Raw genomic sequence first — 22,827 nt, 5'->3', positions numbered from 1 at the left:
TTATACACTAACAATGCAACTGTAGAAAGAGAAATTAGAGAAATGATTCCATTTAAAAATTCTAATTCGCTGTAGAAGCCACTGCAAAATGGTATTACAATAAAATCCCTACAAAAATATAATTCCATCAAAAGTCAGCATTCACCAAAATGAGACAATTTAAATTTATTACCATTTTTTCTGTAGAAAGGAAGAGAAAGAAAAAAATTATTAAAAGAACACATTAAACTCTTGAGACGTGCACAAAGTGCTTCTTCATGAAGAAGGCTGGAACGTGGACTCCAGGGAGACACTGTGCTTCACTTCTAGAAACTTCTGGGCCCTGCCTGCTCCCAAGCTGGCTGGTCTTTGCTATGAGGATTTTTTTTTTTTAAGAGAGAGAGAGCAAGAGAGTATGCACAGGGTGGGGGGTGAAGGGCAGAAGGAGAGGGAGAGAGAGAGAATCCCAAGCAGTCTCCATGCCTAGCACGGAGCCCAATGTGGGGCTCAGTCTCATGACCCTGAGATCATGACCCTGAGATCATGACCTGAGCCGAAATCAATCAAGAGTTGAGGCTTAACATACTGAGCCGTCCAGGTTCCCCTGTTCTAAGGATACTGACCCTTCCTACTTGCTCAGCCCTGCCTTCAGGCTGGAAACCAGCTCTTGCCTGAGAAAGGAAAGGATAAGGGATTGTGAGAGTGGTTCTTGAGAAACAGATGACTGTTGGGATTGTAATTATGAGAAAAAAAATGTGGACAAGCCACAAAAGCTTGGCAGAGCCATTAGACCACAAATTCCTTCAGGGTAAAGGAGAAAGAGAAGAAAGTTTTGGTGGAAGTGTACTAGAATGCTCTGTAGTCTGAGGAAGGTTTGAAAAGTTCTCATGAAGTTCAGGGGACAAACCTGACCATCAGAGGAGTTTCTTTCCAGCAAGAATAGGCTCATTTGATGGATTTTAGAGTATAGCAGAGATCTACTGAATAGCATCAGAGCTTTGGAATTATGTCATATTGGCTGCGCATCTGTCATTAGTAATTCATAGTCAGTTAAATTAATTGATTTATATGTTTGTAGAACACCCAGCATGATTATGGTCTGAGAGCTCAAACACGAAACTTTTAGAAATAAGAATTTCAAGGAAAGATACAAGTGTGTTTCTTTGACTTTTACAGAAATATTAGTTATTTTCTGTGTATTCTGTATTTAGAGTATCAGCAACATAGATGTACGAAGATTTTGTAATTGGCATTTCATTACTTAGAAAGCACACGTTTGCTACTGCGGTCTTACATCACAACAAGGCAGAAAACACATTTATTCCAGTAAGTTTGGCCATTGGTTGCACAGACTGGATAACATTCTCTGGTGCAAATTTGTGCCAGATTATCATACACTTCACATATTGACTGTAAAACAGAAAGACAACATAAGTTTATTGAATAATGAACGTATGAATAATATTCATTTTTATATGAAATGTCACACAGACACAATAGGGTAAATATAATCAGTATATAGGTACAAAGACAAATATCTGTGTACATACAACCTAGGAGAAAGTTTTAAAAATTACCATTTCTTTAAATATATAAACCGTCTACTAAGATAAGGGCCATGTAATTGGCATAAGTATTTTTATTATGTCGGAAATCCATACCCACACTCATGATCTTCCCCAGCAGATCACATCTCCTCCAACCCCCTTTACTAGAGGAAATCACCAAACTGAATTTTCTGTTATTTCCTGCATTCCTCTGTAATTTCACCACATATCAATAAATATATTCACTAAACGTCAATATTTATACATTTCAAATTTATACATGTATTCATATATATGTTTAGGGTATCTTAGTAATTTATACAAAGAAAACAGTACTACATATATTCTTATATGACTTGCTTTTTACACTCCTTTGTGATCTTATTATATATATGCTGATATTGTTTAGATCTATAGTTCATTTATTTTCATCTCTATGTAATATTCTACTATGTGAATATATGGAAGTCATTATCTTTTAACATTAAATTTATCATTTGGTGGTTCATTTTTTTAACTTGTTTTATGAGGATGAATAATTTTACTCCAACACGCTTTTCTCTTTCTCAGATTCTTTTTTTAAAAAAGATTTTATTTATTTATTTATTTGACAGAGAGTGAGAGAGCACAAGGAGGGGGATCAGCAGAGGCAGAGGGAGAAACAGGCTCCCCGCTGAGCAGGGAGCCCAATGTGGGACTTAATCCCAGGACCCCAGGATCATGACCTGAGCCAAAGGCAGACACTTAACCTACTGTGCCACCCAGGTGTCCTCTTTCTCAGATTCTTGTGTACAACGCATCTTATTGCCAATAAATAGAATCTTGGGATAGAAGTATATGCCTTTTATCATCTTATATAATAAGGTAGGTAGTGGCAGATGGTTTTGTATTGCTGGCTAGATTATATTTCTTGAATTTAGTATAATAAAAATATAAATTTTTTTTTAATTTTGAAACCTCATTCTGTTGTACATTTGGTAAATTTATTGTTAAATATTTCAATAAAATAAGGTTAAAATTTTATCTTTTTTTACTTCCAAATCAATCAGTAATAACTTACTGAAACCTTGTTCTTGGATGGTTTTACAAATCCATTTTCTGCAACCAAAGCAGAGAAGAAAAAGTTACAAACAAATAAACAAACAAAAAACATAGTCTGATAAGAGGCATCCAAATATATTTGCAGCAGAAATTGACATAAATTGCTTACTCACTGCACATAATAAATGAGAATTTTGTGGCAGTAGTTAAAAAAAACTTATAATGAGACAAATCTTTTAAAAATTTAATTTCCAAATTAATCTAGCTATGTGGAAAACCAGTGTGTATGCTATTTCTTAATAACACCTCATACTCTGCTTAAAGATATTATTTTTTATATACATTTTTAAAGGAGCTATCTTAGTGTCAAGGAAGAAAATGCTTTGCATGCATTTACTTAAGTAGGAAGAATTAAGCAGTACTTTGCCCTATTTGGGGGGCTCCAAATGATACCTCACAACTACCTTATTCTGAAATTCATGGACAACCTTGAGCTTCATCAGTAGATAAGTTGTTAGAAAAAAAGAATCAATGAGTTCTCCTCTACACAAAGCCTTAACTTAGTAGACTCAGAGCTGGCAAACAACAAATCAGATTGTCAAGGAATGTCAGACCTAGAAGACATCATTCTTCCTACATTTTGCACTTAGTAATCATGAAATCTGGGACCAAAAAGGAAAAAGAATTTAGTTGAAGTTCTTGAATTACAGATGAACAAAGACCTAAAAACTACTGCCTATTGTAATCTACCATTCCACTGCAACTTCTCTAATGTGGGAAATGAGAATAACAAAAGTAATTTAAAGCATTTGGATCATGTGCCTGTTTCATTTTACTGGTTTATGAATTCCAAACTCCATAAAAATCAGTTTCTCTTTTCCAAAATTATAACAGTTGCTTCTTGCATTTTTTTCCTAGGATATGTAGTGTTTCACCCAGGAATAAAAATTTACTCACCAGAATAATAAGGAAATAAGAAGGCAATGATCAAAAAAACTTTGATTCTTGATGACAAGAGGGACATTTTATCAAGTCTGTGAGAGAAACCTTTAAGAACGTTTGTAACATTGATACATGCTAAATTGGATTCCCAAAAGACCCAGTTTTCAAATGTTTCTTATTTCTAAATGAATTGTTCCAACCTCCTAGATTACTATCCCCTTTTACCTTCCTACAACCCTATGATTCAGTAAAACATAAAGTCTCATCACTTGGAAGTCCCCCACCCCCAAAAGATATACAAGAAAGCCCTCCAAAATATCTATTAACAAAATGGGAGGACTGAGATTATTCTCCCAACTTGTACTCAGCCCAGAAAAAGCCTGGCTGCATTTTTTTAAAAACTACACATTTGAATCTCAGTTATTTTCCTCAGGAAATAGGAACAGATATCTCTGGAAAGACAGACCTGGAGCAATCTTCATGCCGTGCTACACACCAGGGCCACCTCCCTAGATCCCCCACATGACCCACCTGACACAGAGAGATAACAGGGAGTGGCGTCAACAGCTCTGGAGACTATGGCTACCTTGTTCACATTTCCTCCTCAGCCATCTCCTTCCAGCTAAGTTTTTTTAATTTGTTTGCTGTTGAGGAGATTGATGGGATAAGATTGATGGCCCAGGGCAGATAAGACACAGAGATATTCTTGTCCTTCCTTGGGGCTGTAAAGTAGGTCACACATACTTCTCAAGAGATCTTCCTAAACAGAAAATTTGAGGACAACTTGATCCCCAGACGTATGGGGAAACATCATAGATCCTAAGATAAAGAAGGTATGTGAAAGCTTTCTAAATGAGTGGAGAAAGGGCAAGAGGATCAAGCAAGAAAAAGAAGAGTTTGGGAATGATAATTAGATAATTAATGACCTAAGCATTTAATATTAAAAAAAAAACTACAGGCATACTAGAATTACATGGGAAACTTCAAGAGTATGAATATCTTGTCCTGCAGTCAAAACTGTGAATTGATTGTTAGTAGATTCATCCTGGGCATTAGTACATTGTAAAAGCTCCCAGATGAGTCTCAAGGGCAGCCAGGTTTAAGGAAACTTAAGAGGACAGGATGCAAATATGTTTTTGTAATTGAGATATAATTGACATATAACACTGTGTAAATTTAAGGTGAGCAACATGTTGATTTGGTACATTAACATATTGCAATATGATTACCAATGCAGTATTAGCTAACACCTCTATCACATCACTTAAATATCTTCCTCCTCCTCCTTCCTCTTCTTCTTCCTCTTCTTCTTCTTCTTCTTCTTCTTCTTCTTCTTCTTCTTCTTCTTCTTCTTGTGAGAATCTAGTCTCCTAGCAGCTTTAAAGTTTATAAAACAGTATTGTCGACTATAATAACTATCCTGTGTGTTAGGTCTCCAGAACTCATTTTTTTTTAGAGTAGGAGAGAGAATCTGGGGAATGAAGTTGAAACAGGATGGGACACTGCCTTAAATTATATGGTAAAAATTTGTTCTTTCCATCAGAGATATTTGAGAGACACTGGAGGCTTTTAAAGAAAAGGGAGCACCTGGGTGGCTCAGTTGGTTGAGCGTCCACCTCTTGGTTTTGGCTCAGATCATGATCTCAGGGTCCTGGGATTAAGACCAGTGTCAGGCTCCCTGCTTAGCCGGCAGTCTGCTTGTTTCCCTCTCCCTCTGCCCCTCCCCTTGCTCATACTCTCTCTCTCTCAAATAAATAAATCTTTAAAAAGAAAAAAAGAGGGAGAGATTTATTCATTATTATTTTCTCCTTTATTAACTAATCTTCTTCAGTCTGACTCAGTGGAAAGAGCTCTGGCAGTTGAAAAACCCAAGTACAAATCCTATCTATTACTGAGTAACTTTGACTCAGTATTCAATCATAAAGTTTGAATCCACAGTTTTCTTTATATGAGAAGTATAGTGTGTATCTTATATATGTGTGATGAATAGGGATAAAACATTTAAACTACCTGCAGTTAAGTTGTGTGTTTGGTAGGCATTTGCCACCTTAATCCTATGTGTTATATTTAGCAGTGAGGAAGCCCAGGATTTAGAAAGAAACTTTGAGACTAGTAATGTTTTGTGCCAAATTTTTTTTGTTTGATATTCGTTTATTTATTTTAATTTTTTTATTATGTTATGTTAGTTAACTGAAGAACCCACATGTCACAAGTAGAGAAAATACTCCTTTTTTATAGTAAACTGAATAGTATGCTTACACTAGCTCTTTGAGTTATTTACATAGACACCATCAAAAATGCCTGTGGCAGACCAAGCCTTCTGGTGCAGGGTATTTGAGGAAAAAGCAAACTGAGGCCTAGAACTGAAGCTGCAGGAAAGCTGCTTATACTCCATACAATGAACTTCCTTTCTTCTATGTATTTGTCAGGAGGGATTAGGACCAGAAATTCTCAGTAGAAATCTTGAAGGACAGAAGAGTGGCTGATAAATTTAAGGTGTGGGGGAAAAAAAAAAACAACTGCCAAGTAAGAATTCTACATCTGGCAAAATTGTCCTTCAAAAATGAGGGAGGAAATTAAGACATTCCCAGAGAAACAAAAAGTGAAGGAGTTCATTACCTTTATAGCTATCCTACAGAAAATTATGATAAAGAGAGACTTTCAATTTGAAGTGAAAGGCCAATAGACAATAACTCAAAATGATATGAAAATGTTCTCCAGTAAATGTAAATGTATGGACAATTATAAAACCCCATATTATTTTAATTTTGGTCCATAAATCCACTTTTCATTCTTTTATAGGATTTAAAAGACTAGAGCATAAAAATTAATTTAAATTTATGTTCGTTGATAGGCAATATAAAAGGATAGAATTTGTGACATCAATAAAATAAAGTGAGGGGGCAGATCTGCAATAGAGTAAACTTTATGCAATTGAAGTTAAGTTGTTATCCATTTAAAATAGATTTTTATAACAATAGTATATTCAAATATGTTAAATAACTGGAATTAAAATAAAAACTTTAAAAAAACCAATAGTATATTTATGTTATAACTGTAGTATGTCACGTGTAATTCTGATGGTAACCACAATGAAAATTTCTACAGAATATACATAGAAAATAAAAGGGAATTAAAGTATGTCACTACAAAAATCAACTAAACACAAAGGAAAACAGTAAAGAAGGAAATGAGGAACAAAAGAGCTATAAGATATAGAGAAAACAGATTAAAAATGGCAATAATAATTTCCTCACTATTAGTAGCTACTTTAAATGTGAATAAATTAAACTCCCCAATCAAAAGACATAAATCGGAATATCTGGGAGAGATAACAGAATAGGAGGATCCTAAACTCACCTTATCCCACAGATACAACTAGATAACACTCACATCAGTGCAAATAACCCAAAAAGCAACCCAAAGACTGGCAGAACAAACTTCACAACTAAAAGTAGAGAAGAGACCACATTGAAGAGGGTAAGAAGGGCAGAGATAGGGTGGGGAGCTAAAACCTGCAGGTCTGGCCACAGGACGGAAGGAGCTGGGAGTGTGGAGAAACGGTAAGAAACAGACTATCACACCAGGGAGCCTGCATGGGGAAAATGAATCTCCATAGCTTTTGGTTTTGGAAAGCAGAGGCACTGAATTTTGTGAGTTTTTCCAACCAGTAAAAATCGGCTGCACTCAGCTCTAAAAGAGCTCGGCTCTGGCACACTTTGTGGAGCAGCCCTGGCTGGCCCTGGTCTCCACAGCAGCTGTATATCCCCTGTGAAAAAGGACCAGTGCCACCTTTTTGAAAGTGTGTGCCCCACCCACTACTTTCAAGAGCCCGAGAAGTAGCTAACTTTCCTAACACACAGAAACAGACACAGAGAATTAGGAAAAATGAGGAGACAGAGGAATATGCGCCAAATGAAAGAATAGGACAAAATCACAAGCAAAACTGAGATAAGTAATATGCCCAATAGAGAATTTAAAGAATTTAATGATCATAAAGACACTCACTGGATTTGAGAAAAGAATAGAGGACATCAGTGAAACCCTTACACAGAGATAAAAGGAACCAATCAGAGAGAAGAACACAATAAATGAAATAAATACAGCTGACGGAATAAATAGCAGGCTAAAGGAAGCAGAGGAATGAATTACCTGGAAGACACAGTAATGGAAAGTAGTCAAGGTGAGAAAGTGAGGAAAAAATGAATTATGCAAAATGAGAAGAGACTTAGAGAGCTCAATGACTCCATCAAGCATAATAACATTTGCATTATAGGGATCCCAGAAGAAGAGAGAAAAGGTGGCAGAAAACTTACTGAAGAAATAATAGCTGAAAATTTTCCTAAGCTAGGGAAGGAGACAGAAATCCAGATTCCCCAACAAGATCAAAACCAGGAGGTCCCCACCAAGACACATGGTAACTAAAATGGCAAAAAATAGTGATAAAGGAAACAAATTTTAAAGTAGTAAAAGAAAGCAGTTAATACAAGGGAAACCCTAAGACTATCAGCAAATTTTTTAGAAGAAACTTTGCAGGCCAGAAAGGAGTGGCATGATATATTCAAAGTGCTAAAAGGAAAAACTCAGAAGCCAAGAATATTCTATCCAGCAAGGCTATCATTCAGAATAAGAAAGATAAAGAGACAAACAAAAACTAAAGGAGTCCATGACCACTAAACCAGCCCTCTAAGAAATATTAAAAGGGACTCTCTGAGTGAAAAGGAAAGATCATAAGTGAGAGCGTGAAAAGCAAGGAACACAAAAGCAGTAAAAATAAGTATATCTGTAAAAACCAGTCAAGGGATTCACAAAATAAAACTATGTAAAATATGACACCATATACCTAAAACATGGTGGCGATGGGGGAGAGGAGGAGCAGTAAAGAATGGGTTCAAACTTTAGTGACCATCAACTTCGTATGGACTGCTATAGGCAGAAGATGTTATATTCAAACCTAATGGTAACCACAAACCAAAAACCAATAATAAATATGCAAAGAATAAAGAGAAAGGAATCCAACTATATCACTAAAGAAAGCCAGCAAACCATGAAACAGAGAAAGAGAAGAAGGGATCAGAGAAAAACTACAAAAACAGCCACAAAACAAGTAGCAAAATGGCAGTGAATACATATCAAAAATTACTTTGAATGTAAATAGACTAAATGCTCTAATCAAAAGACATAGGGTGACAAAGTGGATAAAAAAAATAAGATCCATCTATATGCTGCCTACAAGAGACTCATTTTGGACCTAAAGTCACCTGCAGATTGAAAGCGAGAGGATGGAGAAATATTTATCATTCAGATGCATGTCAAAAGAAAGCCAGGGTAGCGATCTTTATATCAGAAAAAAAGGACTTTAAAACAAAAGATAAAGGACTCTAGACAATAATAAAGGGGAACAATCCAATAAGAAGATATAACAATTGTAAATATTTATGCACCCAAATACATAAAACAGTAACAAACATAAAGGAACTAACTGATAATAAAACAATAATAGCAGAAGACTTTAACACCCCATTTACATCAATAAATCATCTAAGCAAAAAATCAACAAGGAAAGTGACTTTGAATGACACACTCGGACAGATGGATTTAACAGACATATTCAGAACATTTCATCCTAAAACAACAGAATACATATTCTTTTCAACTGCACATGAAACATTCTCCGAATAGATCACGTTAGACCACGAAACAAGTTAACAGTTTCAACAAATTTGAGAAGATTGAAGTCATATCTCATAACTTTTCTGACTACAATTCTAGAAATCAACTGTAAGAAAAAACCTGGAAAGACCCCAAATTCATGGAGGTTAAATAACATGCTACTAAACAATGAATGAATCAACCAAGAAATCAGAAAAGAAATAAAAAACTACATGGAATGTTAAAAAAAAAAAAAAAGGAAGAAGATAGCAGGAAGGGAAAATGAAGGGGGGGAAATCGGTGGGGGAGACAAACTATGAGAGACTGTGGACTCTGAGAAACAAACTGAGGGTTCTAGATGGGAGGAGGGTGGGGGAATGGGTTAGCCTGGTGGTGGGTATTAAAGAGGGCACGTACTGACTGGAGCACTGGGTGTTATATGCAAACAATGAATCATGGAACACTACATCACAAACTAATGATGTAATGTATGGTGATTAACATAACATAATAAAATAAAAAAATTACATGGAAACAAATGAAAATGAAAACCCAATGGTCCAAAACCTTTGGGATGCAGTAAAAGCAATTCAAAGAGGGAAGTATATAGTAATACTGGCCTACCTCAAGAAGCAAGAAAAATCTCAAATACATAACCTAACCTTATACTTAAAGGAGCTAGAAAAAGAAAAACAAACAAAACCCAAAACAGCAGAAGGGAGAAAATAATAAGGATAAGAGAAAAAATAAATGTACAGAAACTAAAAAAACAAAGAAACAAACAAAAAACATTAGAACAGATCAATGAAACCAGGAGCTGGTTTTTTTTAAAAGATCAACAAAACTGATAAACTCTAGCCAGACTCATCCAAAAAATGAGAGGACTGAAATAAAGAAAATCACTAATAGAAGAGAAGAAAGAAAAACCAACACTGCAGAAATATAAACAATTGTAAGAGAATACTATGAAAACTTATTTGCCAACAAATTAAACTACCTAGAGAAAATACATAAGTTCCTAGCAACATATAACCTACCAAAACTAAAGCAGGAAGAAATAGAAAATTTTGAACAGACCGATAACCAGCAATGAAATTGAATCAGTAATCCAAAAACTCCCAACAAACAAAAGTCCAGGACCACATGGCTTCACAGGCGAATTCTACCAAAGATTTAAAGAAGAGTTAAAACATATTTTTCTCAAACTATTCCAGAAAATAGAAAAGAAAAACTTTCAAATTCATTCTATGAAGCCAGAATTACCTTGATATCAAAACCAGATAAAGAAACCACACAAAAAAAGAGAACTACAAGCCAGTATCTCTGATGTACATAGATGCAAAAATCCTCAAAAAAATATTAGCAATCAAATCCAACAATACATTTAAAAAAAATCATTTACCATGATCAAGTGGGATTTATGTCTGGGAGGCAAGGGTGGTTCAATATTTGCATATCAATCAACATGACACATCAGATCAATAAGAGAAAGCATAAAAACCATATAATAATTTCAGCAAATGCAGAAAAGAGCATTTGACAAAGGGCAACATCCATTCATGATAAGAACCCTCAACAAAGTAGGTTTAGAGAGAACATACCTCAACATAATAAAGACCTTATATGAAAAACACATGGCGGACATTATACTCAATGAAGAAGAACTGAGAACTTTTCCCCTAAGGTCAGGAATAAGACAAGAATGTTCACTCTCACCACTTTTATTCAACATAGTACTGGAAGTCCTAACCACAGCAATCAGACAACAAAAATAAATAAAAAGCATCCAAATTGGTACGGAAGAAGTAAAACTTTCACTATTTGCAGAAGACATGATTATATATATATTATATATCCCTAAAGACTCCACCATAAAACTACCGGAACTGATAAATGAATTCAGTCAAGTCACAGAACACAAAATCAATGTACAGAAATGTGTTGTGTTTCTATATACTAATAATGAAGCAGCAGAAAGAGAAATTAAGAAAACAATCCCATTTATAATTGCACCAAAAATAATAAAATACTTAATAATAAACTTAGCCAAGGAGGTGAAAGACCTATACTCTGAAAACTACAGAACACTGATGAAAGAAACTGAATACGACACAAAGAAATGGAAAGACATTGTATGCTCATGGAATGGAAGAAAAAATATTAGTAAAATGTCCATACTACCCAAAGCAATCTACACATTTAATGCAACCCTTATCAAAACACCAACACCATTTTTCACAGTAGAACAAACAATCCTAAAATTTGTATGGAACCACAAAAGACCCTGAATTGCCAAAGCAACCTTGAGAAAGAAAAACAAAACTGGAGGTATCACAATTCCAGGCTCCAAGGTATATTACACAGCTGTCGTGATCAAAACTGTATGGTACTTGTACAAAAGCAGACACATAGGTCAATAGAACAGAAGAGAAAACCCAGAACAAACCCCACAATTATACAATCAATTAAACTTCTACAAAGGAGGAATATGCAATGGGAAAAGGACAGTCTCTTCAACAAATGGTGCTGAATGACATTGGGAAAATGGTACACCTACATGAAAAAGAATAAGTTGGACCACTTTCCTACACCATATATAAAAATAAACTCAAAATGGATTAAAGAACTAAATATGAGACCTGAAACCATAAAAATCCTTGAAGAGAGCACAGGCAGTAATTTCTCTGACATTGGGCATAGCAACATTTTTCTAGATGTTTCCTGAGGCAAGGGAAATAAAAGCAAAATAAACTATTGTGACTACATCAAAATAAAAAGCTTCTGCACAGCGAAGGAAACAATCAACAAAACTAAAAAGCAATCTACTGAATGGGAGAAGATATTTGCAAATGACATATCCAATAAAGGGTTAGTATTCAAAATATATAAAGAACTTCCACAAATCAACAACCAAAAAACAAATAATCCAATTAAAAAGTGGGCAGAAGACGTGAACAGACATTTCTCCAAAGAAGACATCCAGATGGCCAACAGACACATGAAAAGATGCTCAACATCTCTCATCATCAGGGAAATAGATTTTTGGGCTATATCAAATTGCAAGTCGGGTTATATCATGATGCAAAAAAAAATCTGTACATCAAAGGACACAACTAACAGTGAAAATGAAACCCACAGAATGAAAGAAAATGTTTGAAAATCATATCTAATAAGGAGTTAAGATCTGTAATATATGAAGAAATCCTACAACTAAACAATAAAAACAATCCGACTATAAAATGAGCAAAAGATTTGAATAGACATTTCTCCAAAGAAGAAATATAAATGAAAAACAGGTCTATAAAAAGATGTCAATATCACTAAGCATTTGGGAAATGAAAAAAATAATTTTACCTATACCTCATGCCTACTAAGATCACTACTATCAAAAAAAAAAAAAAAAACCCAGAAAATAATAACTGTTGGTAAAGACGCAGAGAAGTTGAATCCTTGTGTTTTGTTGGTGGGAATACAAAATGGTACAGACAACTGTAGGACACAATACTTTAATTTCTCAAAAAATTAAAAATAGAATTAACATATGATCCAGCAATTCTACTTCAAAGTATACTTCCAAAAATATTGAAATGAGGATCTTGAAGAAATATTTGCACACTCGTATTTATAGAAGCACTATTTTCAATAGTCAAGAGTTGGACCCAATCCAAGTGTCCATCAATAGATGAATTGATAAACAAAATATGGCACGTACTACAATGTAATATTTTTCAGCCTTGAAAAGGAAGAAAGTCATGACACATGCTATAACATGGATAAATATTGAAGATATTACGCCAAGTGACATAAGCCAGGGGCAAAAAAACAAACACTGCGTGATTTCACTCTTATAAAATTCATAGAAACAGTCAAATTCATAAAAATAGAAAGTAGAATCTTGCCTTCCAGGAGCTTTGGGGTGAAGAAATGGGCAGTTTAATGAGTGTATAGAGTTTTAGTTTTACAAGGCAAAAAATTTCTGGAGATTAGTTGTACAACAACATTAATATATTTAACATTACTGAATTGCACCTTTGGAAATGGTTGAGATGATGAATTTTGGTTATGTGTTTTTTACCACAATAAAAAATAATTTTAAAAACTATTAGAGCAAATTAAAAAGTTCAGCAAAATTAGAGAATATAAAATCAATATTTAACAAATCCATTGTATTTCCATGCTCAGGGGTGATGAATAATTTCCCCCAAAATGAAGAAAAACAATTCCACTTATACAATTTACACACATCAAAAATAGTAAAATATTTAGAAATAAATTTAACCAGTGAAACATTTGTACACTGAGAATTAAAAAAAAATGTTGCTAAGAAACAGATCTATAAATCCGGCAAACAAAGTGATGAGTGCAAGAGAAAAGGGGGGTGGGGGTATGGGCAAAAAGGGTGAAGGGGAGTGGGAGATGGATGAGTAAATCACAAGAATAAAAGTCACAGCATAAAGAATACAGTCAATGATACTGTAATAGTGTTGTTATATTGACAGATGGTAGCTACACTTTTGTGTAGCACAGCATAAATGTAGAGATATTGAATCTCTATGTTGTATACTGGAAACTAATATAACATTGTGTGTCAACTATCCTCAAATAAAAACATTTTTTAAAAAAAGAAACATACATACAAGCTGAGTTTTTTAAGAGATTTTTTTTAATTTTTAAGAAAATTAAAAAGCACTGCTAAAAGAAATTAAGGAAGACCTAAAGAAATGGAAACAGATCCCATGTTCATAGTTTGGAAGACTTAATCTCATTAAAATAGCAATAATCCCTAAAGCAATCTGTATATTTAATTTAATCCTGATCAAAATTCCCACCATCTTTTTTGCTGAAACTGGCAGTCTAATACTAAAATTCATATTGGATTTCAAGGGACCCTGAGTAGCCAAAACAATCTTGAGAACGCACAAAGTTGGAGGATTTACATAACCAGATTGAACACACACTACAAAGTTATAGTGATAAAAAATTTGGTACTGGCATAAGGATTGACACATAGAGTAACAGAGTAAGGAGTCAAAATAAACTCATACACATATGCTCAATTGATATTTTATGACCTTATTGTTTTAGTGCAGTTTTAGATTTACAATAAAATTGAGAGGAAGCTACAGAGATTTCCTTTATACTCTCTGCCCCACACATACATAGGCTCCCCCATTATCAATATCATTCACCAAAATGGTATATTTTTACCAAGGATGATTCTACACTGACACATCATACTCACCCCAAATCCATAGTTTTCCTCATGGTTTACTCTTGGTGTGGTACATTTATAAGTATGGACAAAAGTTTAATGAAATATATTTATCACTAGAATATCACAAGAGAGTATTTTCACTGGCCTAAACATTCTTTGTGCTCTGCATTTTTATGTCTCTTCCCTGACAAATAGTTAACTTTTTACCGTCTCCATAGTTTTGTCTTTTCATGAATGCCATATGGTTGGAATCATATAAAATATGCCTTTTCAGACTGATTTCTGTCACTTAGTAATTTGCATTTAAGTTTCTTCCATGTCTTTCATGGCTTGATAGTTTATCTTTTTATGGCTAAATAATATTCTGTTGTCTGAATTACAACAGTTTTTTTTACCCATTCACATATTGAAGGACATCCTGATTGCTTCCAAGTTTTGGCAATTATGGATAAAGTTACTACATTATAAAGGTTTTTGTGTGGACACAAATTTTTAATTCCTTTGGGTAAATACAAAGGAGCACAATCAGTGGATCATATGGTAAGAGTATGTTTAGTTTCGTAAGTAACTGCAAAACTGTCTTCCAAAGTGGCTGTATCATTTTGCATTCCCATCAGCAATGTATGAGAGTTCCTGTTGCTCCACATCCTTGGCAGCATTTGGTGGTTCTGATGTTTTGGGTTTTTGTCCATTCTAATGGGTGTGTGATAGAATCTCGTTGTTGTTTTAATTTTCATTTCCCAGGGCATCTGGGATGGCACAGTTGGTTAAGTGTCCAATTCTTAGTTTCAGCTCAGGTCGTATCTCACAATCATGAGACTGAGTCCTTCATCACTCCACATTCAACATGGAGTCTGCTTAAGACTCTCTCCCTCTCCTCTGCCCCTATCCCCTCTAAAATAAATAAATAAGTCTTTAATAAAAATAATTTTCATTTCTCTGATGATATATGATGTGAGTAATCTTTTCATGTTTATTTGCCATCTGTATATCTTTGTTGGTGAGGTGTCTGTTAAGATTTTTGGCCCATTTTTTAATTGGGCTGTTTGTTTTCTTATTGTTGAGTTGTGGGAGTTTTTTGTGTATCTTCAATGATAGTCCTTTATCAGATGTGTCTTTTGAGAATATTTCTCCCAGTCAGTGGATTGTCTTCTTTCTTAAAAAAAAAAAAAATTTATTTATTTGAGAGAGAGAGAGAGCACAAGCAGAGGGAGGGGCAGAGGGAGAAGCATATGCCCCACTGAGCAGGGAGCCCTATGCAGGACTCCATCCCAGGACCCTGGGATCATGACCTGAGCTGAAGGCAGACACTTAACAAACTTACCCACTGAGGTGCCCCGTGGATTGTCTTCTTGATATTGTTTTTCACAGGAAAGAAGTTTTTAATGTTAATGAAGTACAGTTTATCAATTATTTCTTTCATAGATTGAGCCTTTGATGATGTATTTAAATAGGCATCACCATATCAAGGTCATCTAGGTTTTTTCCTATGTTATCCTCTAGGAGTTTTATAGTATTGCATTTTACATTTATGTCTATGATTCATTTTGAGATAATCTTTGTGAAGGGTGTAAGGTCTGTGTCTAGATATATTTTTTTGCATGTAGATGTCTAGTTGTTCCAACACCATTTATTAAGAAGATTCTCTGCTCCATTGCCTTGTCTTCACTCCTTTGTCAAAGATCAGTCAACTGTTATTTATGGGTGGGGGGATCTATTTCTGGGATCTCTATTATGTTCTATTGATCTATTTATTCTTTGGCCAATACCACACTATCTTGACTAATCAACTTATTTTTGATAAGAGTTCCAAGAAAATTGGGGGAGGAGCAAGATGGCAGAGGAGTAGGAGACCTAAATTTTGTCTGGTCCCAGGAATTCAGCTAGATAGGGACCAAACCATTCTGAACACCTAGGAACCCAACAGGAGATCGAAGAAAAGAATAGCAGCAACTCTCTGAACAGAAAAGCGACCACTTTCTGGAAGGTAGGACGTGCAGAGAAGTGAATCTGAGGTGATATTCGGGAGGATAGACGGCGGGGGAGGGGGCCTCCATCAGCTGTTACCGGCAAGTGATAGAGCCACGGAGCATGAAGCTGGAACTTTTATGAAGTCGCTCTGCTGAGGGACGTTGCTCCAGTGGCTAAGCGGGGGTGGACGCTTGCCGGGACAGTGTGGTCTCAGGACCCTCGGGGTCACAGAAAGACCCAGGGTGCCTGAGTGTGGCAGAGCTCCCAGGTATCAGAGCAGGGAAGCCGGCTGCAGAGACGGAGCTGAGGCGCGGGCTCTCAGCTTGCGGTTGCCATAAACCATGATCCGCGGCACAGTCGGGCCACTGCTCCTCCAGCAGGGACCCAACAAGCAGCAGATCCAGGGAGAATCCCCTTCCTCCCCCGGGAGGAGCGGTGAGGGAGCGCACCGCAGGGATCTGCTGGGTTCAGAGACTCCACACCAAGTCGGGTGCCAGAGATAGAAACGCTCATTCACAGGCTGGGTAAGCACGGAGTGCGGCTGGAGATGGGGGAGATGGGAGTGATTGACTGTTTTTCTCTGGGGGCACGCTGAGGGGTGGGGCCCCAAGTTCTCAGCTCCTCCGGGAAGGAGCCTGGGAGGCCGCCATTTTCACTCTCCTCCTCCAAAGCTGTATGAAAAATTTGCAGGGAACAAAAGTTCCCGAGAACAAACCCAAGCCGATTACTTAGCCCGGACCAGCAAAAGTGGGGCAATTCCGCCTCCAGCAAAGACATATGGGAACCACAGCAACAGGCCCCTGCCCCAGAAGATCAGCAAGAACAACCAGCCAAAACCAAGTTTACTGATCAATGAGAATGGCAGAACTCCAGAGCTAGGTGAATACAGCACACAGAATTCATGGCTTTTTTACCATGATTCTTTAGTCTTTCAAAGTTAACTTTTTTAATTTTTTTCTTTTTTTTTTTTGAATTTTTCTTTTTCCCTTTCTCAACCAACATCTTATCAATCCTTTTTTTAAAAAATCTTTTTTATTTTTCATTTTTAAAGTCATCTTCTATCCCTTCATAGTAGTTAACATTATTTTTGGTATATAAGTTGTTCTCTCTTTAAAATTTTGGGATACAGTTTCTTCTAACAGACCAAAATATACCCTAAATCTCTAGTGTATGGCTTTGTTCTAGTCTCCTGCCTGATCACCTTCTCTCCCTTTATTTTTAAATCCTCTTCTTTCTTTTTTCAATCAACTTCTTATCTTATCAATTCCTTTTATAAAATCTTTTATAATTTTCATCTTTACAGTCATATTCCATCCCTTCATTGTATTTACCCTTATTTTTGTACATATATAAGTTTTTCTTTCTTTAAAATTTTGGGAAGCACTTTCTTCTAACAGACCAAAATACACACAAAATCTACTGTGTGGCACTGATCTATGCACGAGCCTGATCATATTTGATCATATTCTTTTTTTTTATCTTTTTCTTTTTCTTTTTTCTTTCTTTTCCCCTGGTTTCGAGTCTCTTCTGATTTGTTTAGTGTATATTTTTCTAGGGTCACTGTTACCCTGTTAGCATTTTGTTCTCTCATTCATCTATTCTCCTCTGGACAAAATGACAAGATGGAAAAAAATCACCTCAAAGAAAGAACAAGGAACAAGAGGCAGTACCAGCTGCCAGGGACCTACTCAATACAGACATTAGTAAGATGTCAGAACTAGAGTTCGGAATGATGATTTTAAAGATACTAGCTGGGCTTGAAAAAAGCATGGAAGATATTAGAGAAACCCTTTCTGGAGAAATAAAAGAAATAAAATCTAACCAAGTCAAAATCAAAAAGGCTATTAATGAGGTGCAATCAGAAATGGAGGCTCTAACTGCTAGGATAAATAAGGCAGAAGAGAGAATTAGTGATATAGAAGACCAAATGATGGAAAATAAAGAAGCTGAGGAAAAGAGAGATAAACAACTACTGGATCACGAGGGCAGAATTTGAGAGATAAGTGATACCATAAGACGAATCAATATTAGAATAATTGGGATCCCAGAAGAAGAAGAAAGAGAGAGAGGGGCAGAAGGTATATTGGGAGCAAATTATAGCAGAGAACTTCCCTAATTTGGGGAAGGAAACAGGTATCAAAATCCAGGAGGCACAGAGAACCCCCCTCAAAATCAATAAAAATAAGTCAACACCCCAACATCTAATAGTAAAACTTACAAGTCTCAGAGACAAAGAGAAAATCCTGAAAGAAGCTTGGGACAAGAGATCTGTAACTTACAATGCTAGAAACATTAGATTGGCAACAGACCTATCCACAGAGACCTGGCAGGCCAGAAAGGACTGGCATGATATATTCAGAGCACTAAATGAGAAAAATATGCAGCCAAGAATACTATATCCAGCTAAGCTGTCACTGAAACTAGAAGGAGAGACAAAAAGCTTCCAGGACAAACAAAACTAAAGGAAATTTCATGCAAACATGAAACCAGCCCTACAAGAACTAATGAAAGGGGTCCTCTAAGCAAAAAGAGAGCCTAAAACTAACATAGACCAGGAAGGAACACAGACAATATACAGTAACAGTCACTTTACAGGCAATACAATGGCACTAAATTCATATCTTTCAATAGTTACCCTGAATGTAAATGGGCTAAATGCCCCCAATCAAAAGACACAGGGTATCAGACTGGATAAAAAAGCAAGATCCATTGATATGGGGTCTGCAAGAGACTCATTTTAGACCCAAAGACACCTCCAGATTGAAAGTGAGGGGGTGGAAAACCATTTACCATGCTAATGGACATCTAAAGAAAGCTGGGGTGGCAATCCTTATATCAGACAAATTAGATTTTAAACCAAAGACTATAATAAGAGATGAGGAAGGACACTATATCCTACTTAAAGGGTCTATCCAACAAGAAGATCTAACAATTGTAAATATCTATGCCCCAACATGGGAGCAGCCAATTATATAAGCCAGTTAATAACAAAAGCAAAGAAACACATCAACAACAATACAATAATAGTGGGGGACTTTAACACCCCCCTCTCTGAAATGGACAGACCATCTAAGCAAAAGATCAACAAAGAAATAAAAACTAAATGACACACTGGACCAAATGGACTTCACAGACATATTCAGAACATTCCATTCCAAAGCAACAGAATACACATTCTTCTCTAGTGCCCATGGAACATTCTCCAGAATAGATCACATCCTAGGTCACAAATCAGGTCTCAACTGGTACCAAAAGATCGGGATCATTCCCTGCGTATTTTTGGACCACAGTGCTTTGAAACTAGAACTCAATCACAAGAGGGAAGTCAGAAAGAACTCAAATACATGGAAGCTAAAGAGCATCCTACTAAAGAATGAATGGGTCAACCAGGAAATTAAAGAAGAATTAAAAAAAAATCATGGAAACAAATAAAAATGAAAACACAACTGTCCAAAATCTTTGGGATGCAGCAAAGGCAGTCCTAAGAGGAAAGTATATAGCAATACAAGCCTTTCTTAAGAAACAAGAAAGGTCTCAAATACACAACCTAACCCTACACCTAAAGGAGCTGGAGAAAGAACAGCAAATAAAGCCTAAACCCAGCAGGAGAAGAGAAATAATAAAGATCAGAGCAGAAATCAATGAAATAGAACCAAAAGAACAGTAGAACAGATCAACGAAACTGGGAGCTGGTTCTTTGAAAGAATTAATAAGATTGATAAACCCCTGGCCAGACTTATCAAAAAGAAAAGAGAAATGACCCAAATCAACAAAATCATGAATGAAAGAGGAGAGATCACAACCAACACCAAAGAAATACAAACAATTATAAGAACATATTATGAGCAACTCTATGCCAGCAAATTAGATAATCTGGAAGAAATGGATGCATTCCTAGAGATGTATCAACTACCAAAACTGAGCCAGGAAGAAATAGAAAACCTGAACAGACCTATAACCACTAAGGAAATTGAAGCAGTAATAAAAAAATCTCCCAACAAACAAAAGCCCAGGGCCAGATGGCTTCCCAGGGGAATTCTACCAAACATTTAAAGAGAATTAATACCTAATCTTCTGAAACTGTTCCAAAAAATAGAAATGGAAGGAAAACTTCCAAACTCATTTTATGAGGCCACCATTACCTTGATCCCCAAACCAGACAAAGACCCCATCAAAAAGGAGAATTACAGACCAATATCCTTGATGAACATGGATGCAAAAATTCTCACCAAAATACTAGCCAATAGGATCCAACAGTACATTATAAAGATTATTCACCACGACCAAGTGGGATTTATTCCTGGGCTGCAAGGTTGGTTCAACATCCAAAAATCAATCAACTGATACAATACATTAATAAAAGAAAGAACAAGAACCATAAGATCCTCTCAATAAATGCAGAAAAAGCTTTTGACAAAGTACAATATCCTTTCTTGATCAAAACTCTTCAGAGTATAGGGCTAGAGGGTACATACCTCAATATCATAAAAGCTATCTATGAAAAACCCACAGCGAACATCATCTCAATAGGGAAAAACTGAGAGCATTCCCCCCAAGGTCAGGAACACGGCAGGGATGTCCACCATCACCACTGCTATTCAACATAATACTAGAAGTCCTAGCCACAGCAATCAGACAACAAAAAGACATAAAAGACATCCAAATCGGCAAAGAAGAAGTCAAACTCTCACTCTTTGCAGATGATATGATACTGTATGTGGAAAACCCAAAAGACTCCACCCCAAAACTGCTAGAACTCATACAGGACTTCAGTAAAGTGGCAGGATATAAAATCAAAGCACAGAAATCAGTGGCATTCCTATATACCAACAAGACTGAAGAAAGAGAAATCAAGGAGTCGATCCCATTTACAATTGCACCCAAAAACCACAACATACCTAGGAATAAATCTAACCAAAGAGGCAAGGAATCTGTACTCGGAAAACTATAAAATACTCATGAAAGAAATTGAGGAAGACACAAAGAAATGGAAAAACGTTCCATGCTCATGGATTGGAAGAACAAATATTGTGAAGATGTCAATGCTACCTAGAGCAACATACACATTTAATGCAATCCCTATCAAAATACCATCCACTTTTTTCAAAGAAATGGAACAAATAATCCTAAAATTTGTATGTAACCAGAAAAGACCTCGAACAGCCAGAGGAATGCTAAAAAAGAAAAGCAAAGCTGGTGGCATCACAACTCCGACTTCAAGCTCTATTACAAAGTTGTAATCATCAAGGCAGTGTAGTACTGGCACAAAAACAGACACATAGATCAATGGAACAGAAGAGAGAGCCCAGAAATGGACCCTCAACTCTATGGTCAACTAATCTTCAGCAAAGCAGGAAAGAATGTCCAATGGCAAAAAGACAGTCTCTTCAACAAATGGTGTTGGGAAAATTGGACAGCCACATGCAGAAGAATGAAACTGGACCATTTCCTTACACCACACACAAAAATAGACTCCACATGGTTGAAAGACCTAAATGTGAGACAGGAGTCCATCAAAATTCTAAAGGAGAACACAGGCAGCAACCTCTTTGACCTCAGCTGCAGCAACTTCTTCCTAGAAACATCGCCAAAGGCAAAGGAAGTAAGGGCAAAAATGAACTATTGGGACATCATCAAGACAAAAAGCTTTTGCACAGCAAAAGAAAAGTCAACAAAACCAAAAGACAACTGACAGAATGGGAGAAGATATTTGCAAATGACATATCAGATAAAGGGCTAGTATCCAAAATCTATAAAGAACTTATCAAACTCAACACCCAAAGAACAACTAATCCAATCAAGAAATGGGCAGAAGATATGAACAGACATTTTTGCAAAGAAGACATCCAAATGGTCAACAGACACATGAAAAAGTGCTCAACATCGCTTGGCATCAGGGAAATCCAAATCAAAACTTCACTGAGATACCACCTCACACCAGTCAGAATGGCTAAAATGAACAAGTCAGGAAATGACAGATGTTGATGGGGATGTGGAGAAAGGGGAACCCTCCTACACTGTTGGTGGGAATGCAAGCTGGTGCAGCCACTCTGGAAAACAGTATGGAGGTCCCTCAAAAAGTTGTCAATAGAGCTACCCTATGATCCAGCAATTGCACTACTGGGTATTTACCACAAAGATATAAATGTGGTGATCCAAAGGGGTACGTGCACCCCAATGTTTATAGCAGCAATGTCCACAATAGCCAAACTATGGAAAGAGCCAAGATGTCCATTGACAGATGAATGGATAAGAAGATGTGGTATAGGCGTGTGTGCACCTAATCTCAGCTGGTCCGCCCGAGACCCCCTGAGCGCCAACCCTATTCCCCTGCGTGGTCCCATTTCTGCTCCAACAAGATGAAAGAAACTATCATGAACCAGGAGAAACTCGCCAAACTGCAAGCACAAGTGCGCATTGGTGGGAAAGGAACTGCTCGCCGAAAGAAGAAGGTGGTTCATAGAACGGCTACAGCAGATG

General features: G+C 36.4%; 1 protein-coding gene across 4 annotated transcripts in view; it reads right to left on the bottom strand.

Annotated features, from left to right (window-relative positions):
- Window positions 1-1,273: 1,273 nt before the first annotated feature.
- Window positions 1,274-22,827, bottom strand: part of LOC113929356 (sperm-associated acrosin inhibitor-like) — a 135,554-nt gene continuing 114,000 nt past the window's right edge. For all 4 annotated transcript variants that reach the window (XM_035727731.1, XM_035727729.1, XM_035727728.1 and 1 more), the window contains 2 exons: window positions 2,587-2,624; window positions 1,274-1,389 (listed from right to left, as the gene is read on the bottom strand). In XM_035727731.1, coding sequence (XP_035583624.1) covers window positions 1,379-1,389; window positions 2,587-2,624 — 49 coding nt within the window. In that variant the 3' untranslated portion in view covers window positions 1,274-1,378. The remainder of the gene's footprint in view (window positions 1,390-2,586; window positions 2,625-22,827) is intronic.

The sequence above is a fragment of the Zalophus californianus genome, chromosome 5, assembly GCF_009762305.2.
Source record: "Zalophus californianus isolate mZalCal1 chromosome 5, mZalCal1.pri.v2, whole genome shotgun sequence".
Lineage (NCBI taxonomy): Eukaryota > Metazoa > Chordata > Mammalia > Carnivora > Otariidae > Zalophus > Zalophus californianus.
This window is presented reverse-complemented; position numbering and strand designations above follow the sequence as displayed.